Genomic DNA, 3,776 nt, shown 5'->3' with positions numbered 1-3,776 from the left:
AATTCAACATGCAGGTTGCCGCTTCTTTCTATTCATACTTAATATTTTATTTTGGATCACAGTGTGAAATGAAGCTGCGGCATAAAATAGTCCGTCAATTTTAGCCTCATTCGGAGGCATTTGCCTCTTATGACCAAATCGTGTATAGCTTTAGGGATGTGCATAACCAACGAAACTTAAAGTTAAAGATAGACACATTAGGGTTAGCCACAAATGTGAAACCTGGGATGTAACATCAACATAACTATCTATCTTTGCTATGTCATTATGTAATTTTTGTGATATGGTTATGTCTGGAGAGACTCTATTTATAACTGACTAGTTAATTTGGTTATTCATGCGCCTAAAATATCGCTCGTCAAAAGTTTAAATCTTTAATTTGTCCTAGAGCTCGAAGTAACATAAGTCCAATTTGAAGAAATTAACTGTGAGAAATCCTTTTCACCATTTTTATGTTAGAATAGGACGACTAGGTCATCCTTAATTAAGGCTGTTTTGTTTGCGAAAATTTCCACATTTTAATGAGTGATCTTCGCAAAGCTTAATATTTCAAATGCACAACCTCTATGAAATGTGCACTGTGCAAGTATATGAAGTCAGCATTGAGAAGTCAAGGTAAATCTATTAGTAGAATAGCCTGTAATGAATCTAACAGTGAAGTGGACAGAAAAAGAGTAGGCAAAATTTTAATACCAGCTTTGATTTACTGCTGTCACATTTTGTATTCTTGAAACGGAAATGAGCAGATTGAACGCTTAGGTCTCTTTTCGGCTCCTGGTCAATTCATCTTACTCCTTGGTTGAGGCAGTATCCGTATGTCATTTCAGTTGAATTTTAATATCAGCCACCTCCAATAACTTTCAATATCAAATTCAAGATGGCGGTATCTTAAAGGGTATCTTTGATCTTCTCCTTTTCCTGAAGCCAAACATACTGATATCTTTAATTTCACTTTTATATTTTAGTTACCTGCTAGTACTGTCACAATCCGGTTGGGCGTCTAGCTTTAGTTGGTCACCAACTACACAACCAGCGCTTCAGCTAGCACGATTTACCGTTGATTTGCCAGGTGAGTGCCACATTCTCTCCCATAAGATAGCGATACCGGTGGAGCAGGTGTCCCGCCGTGGTCGTGCTATAAGACCAGTGAGCTGGATAATAATAATTTGGACGACTTGATGCCTTTACTTAGGATATAGGTCCTGACAACTTTGGGTAGCCTACACGATTGCTTTACCTTACCATGACTTGCCCAACCTTGTCTCACCACAAATGGATCACCTTCTTCCCGCTCAATGGTCTTTTCCCTCTTTACACCTGCATTGGTGTAGACAGAATGAGCAATCCCTATCATTATGAGCAACACCATTTCATTGGCGACACCAGTGAATAAAAAATATCTATGTATAACAAGTGATATTGCTATTTGAATTACAGCGCATTTGGCACGTGGTAGTTGGGTTCCCACTGATGTCTTGGTATCGAGTGTTTTAACCCTCAGGTTGGATTTTGTTTTTATGTGTCCTAAGCACATGCGGTTTAATACGAGCACGTCCATCCATCAAACCCAACCATCTCGTGTCACTTCTATAACACAAACGTCGCTGTTTTACTACGCCTTTTTATGACTTCAAGGTTTTGCTTTCTCCGATGGCACTAATGTCTATCAAATAGGACACTCATTAGACATTTAAAAGGGGGATATTCATGTACCTCTGTCAGACAAAAGTGCTATTTTATATGTATATGGAGAAGTGACAATTTGGTTTATGGGATCGGTCACCTTATAGAAGGGACTTTCATGAAATGCCATTGCACACATATCAGCGACATGCCTCCAAATCTATTTAATACATTCTGGTTGTCCCCTGCTTCTACTATGTATAAAAATCTTGGCATGTGATACTATTTCATTCCATCAGTAATTTGTGCATTACTTGATGGGACTAATCTGAAAGTGATTGTCTGAAGTATGGGGTAAGAAATGTGCCATGAAAGTCTACTTTTGAGAGTGGTAATGTTGATGTCTGGGGCACGATGGAGTCCCTATTCTATCCATGGTGTTAATTATTTCGCTGTAAACTTAACGATAGCGAAGACAGGAATTATGACCATTACCGCTGTTTTACCTATACCTGCATCTCTAAAGCCTTTCGCACATTCATACTTTGTGTGTGCCATTATTGAATAGGTAGACAGTTTCTCAATCTACCCTGTTGAGTGGCAAGAAGTGTCCCTTTAAAAACATGGCACTGTTCCTCTGAAGTTCATGTAGCTTTGGAACGATTTCCAAACATGCCCTGGGTCGGGTCGAATGGAGTTTCGCATAAGTGTCGACTAAAAACTGTTTGAGAATAGGGCTTTTCAAGGCATCATCAGGTGCTCTACCTACGCCAAATCTAGGGTCTCAGTTGACACAGAAAACTTCTACTGACCATGTTGCAAGCATAAGTGGCATGCAGCCCCCCATGTCCTGGTCCTCAACATCCTTCCTATTGGAAGTAGTGTATGTAAGGACAGGCACGCATCGTTCACAAGCTACTGCAAAAACAAAGTAGGTTCACGAAAATGTCTGAGTAGTTGGTGTTATCCGCATAAATGAGTAACAGCCAAACTAGTAAACAGAGATCATTAAATGAGGCCCGCTCAAGCGCAACATGGAAACATCTGGAAAAGTTGAGAGGGAGTTAGTGACCAAGATGTATCTTGTCCAATTATAGCTCACCCTGTTTGTAGCAACTAGTGCTGTAGGCGGGAGAGAATAGTTGGAAGGTTAGCATGTTCATTATATGAAATTCATTTTTCGTAATATTTTGATAATATATAATGTGCGAAAGCTGCTTTGCAGGTAGTTATGCCAGTGATGAACAAAATAACCAGTTGCCTAACTTAAAGAAAATTATGTATGAATACACATGCCTCGGCAATAGCATGATTAAGCACAATTTGCATCTCATGCAATTTGTAGACTCTACTAACACCATAAAAAGTTAAAAGCTAAAAACACTAGTGCGCCAGCAGTAAATAGCTTGATTTAAAGGAGTGAGACCAACCTCACTTGTTACATTAGGCCAAGTTCCCTTCTTCCAAAAGTATTTCTATGTAATACGGATAACCATTACTGGCTGAACAGTGAAGTCCGGTGCTTACATTTTTGTCAGTGTATGAAATCGATAAACTGTTTATTAGTGATCTTTATGAGCTGCCGCATGAAGAGAAGGGCACCACGACTACCTATGGTTTCCATTAGGATCAGCCAAAGAATTGAAAATTAATATTTACATCTGTTTAGTTTTAACGTCTGGTTTCTTTGAGATTTTATTGAGATTTCAAGAAAGATTCTGGGAGTAGACGTAAAGGCCATTTAGAGTAATTATTTTGTCCCCCCACTATGGGTCCTCTGACTGGCTAATTGAAATAGCAACTATTGGATGTGCCATGTGATAAACTGAAAAACTACGATGCTAAACGCGACTTACACCAAGTCGCAAGAACAAATCATATCAGAAATACTGTTCATGAAATCACCTTATCTAAACGGAGGCGGTACTTTAGCTTCTATTTACATTAGCCTACTCATGCATTTATAAATAATCCAGTACACTGAGAACAGCACTTTATTTCGATGCAAGATGGTTTGATAAGAAATGTATGTAATTTTCTAACCAAGGGCAGATATGGAGGACCGAAGTTCACCTTTAAGCATTGTTTTAGCTTGACTGATTATTAGATTTTTAAACAATCCAGCCCCTATAGGCAAAAACCCTATATAGACA

General features: G+C 38.8%; 1 protein-coding gene across 1 annotated transcript; it reads right to left on the bottom strand. All coding sequences in view use genetic code 11, as the record gives it.

Moving 5' to 3' along the window:
• Nucleotides 1–1,041: 1,041 nt before the first annotated feature.
• Nucleotides 1,042–1,354, bottom strand: EGR_09280 (hypothetical protein; the record flags this gene model as incomplete). The annotated part of the gene is made up of 2 exons (XM_024498529.1): nucleotides 1,042–1,151; nucleotides 1,243–1,354. The coding sequence occupies 2 exons, from the start codon at nucleotides 1,352–1,354 to the stop codon at nucleotides 1,042–1,044; spliced, it is 222 nt and encodes a 73-aa protein (XP_024347073.1).
• Between the last annotated feature and the right edge of the window lie 2,422 nt (nucleotides 1,355–3,776).

Source organism: Echinococcus granulosus (genome assembly GCF_000524195.1).
Source record: "Echinococcus granulosus chromosome Unknown EG_S00140, whole genome shotgun sequence".
Classification (NCBI taxonomy): Eukaryota; Metazoa; Platyhelminthes; class Cestoda; order Cyclophyllidea; family Taeniidae; genus Echinococcus; species Echinococcus granulosus.
The sequence above is the reverse complement of the archived record's forward strand: the minus strand, read 5'-3'. Positions and strand labels throughout refer to the sequence as shown.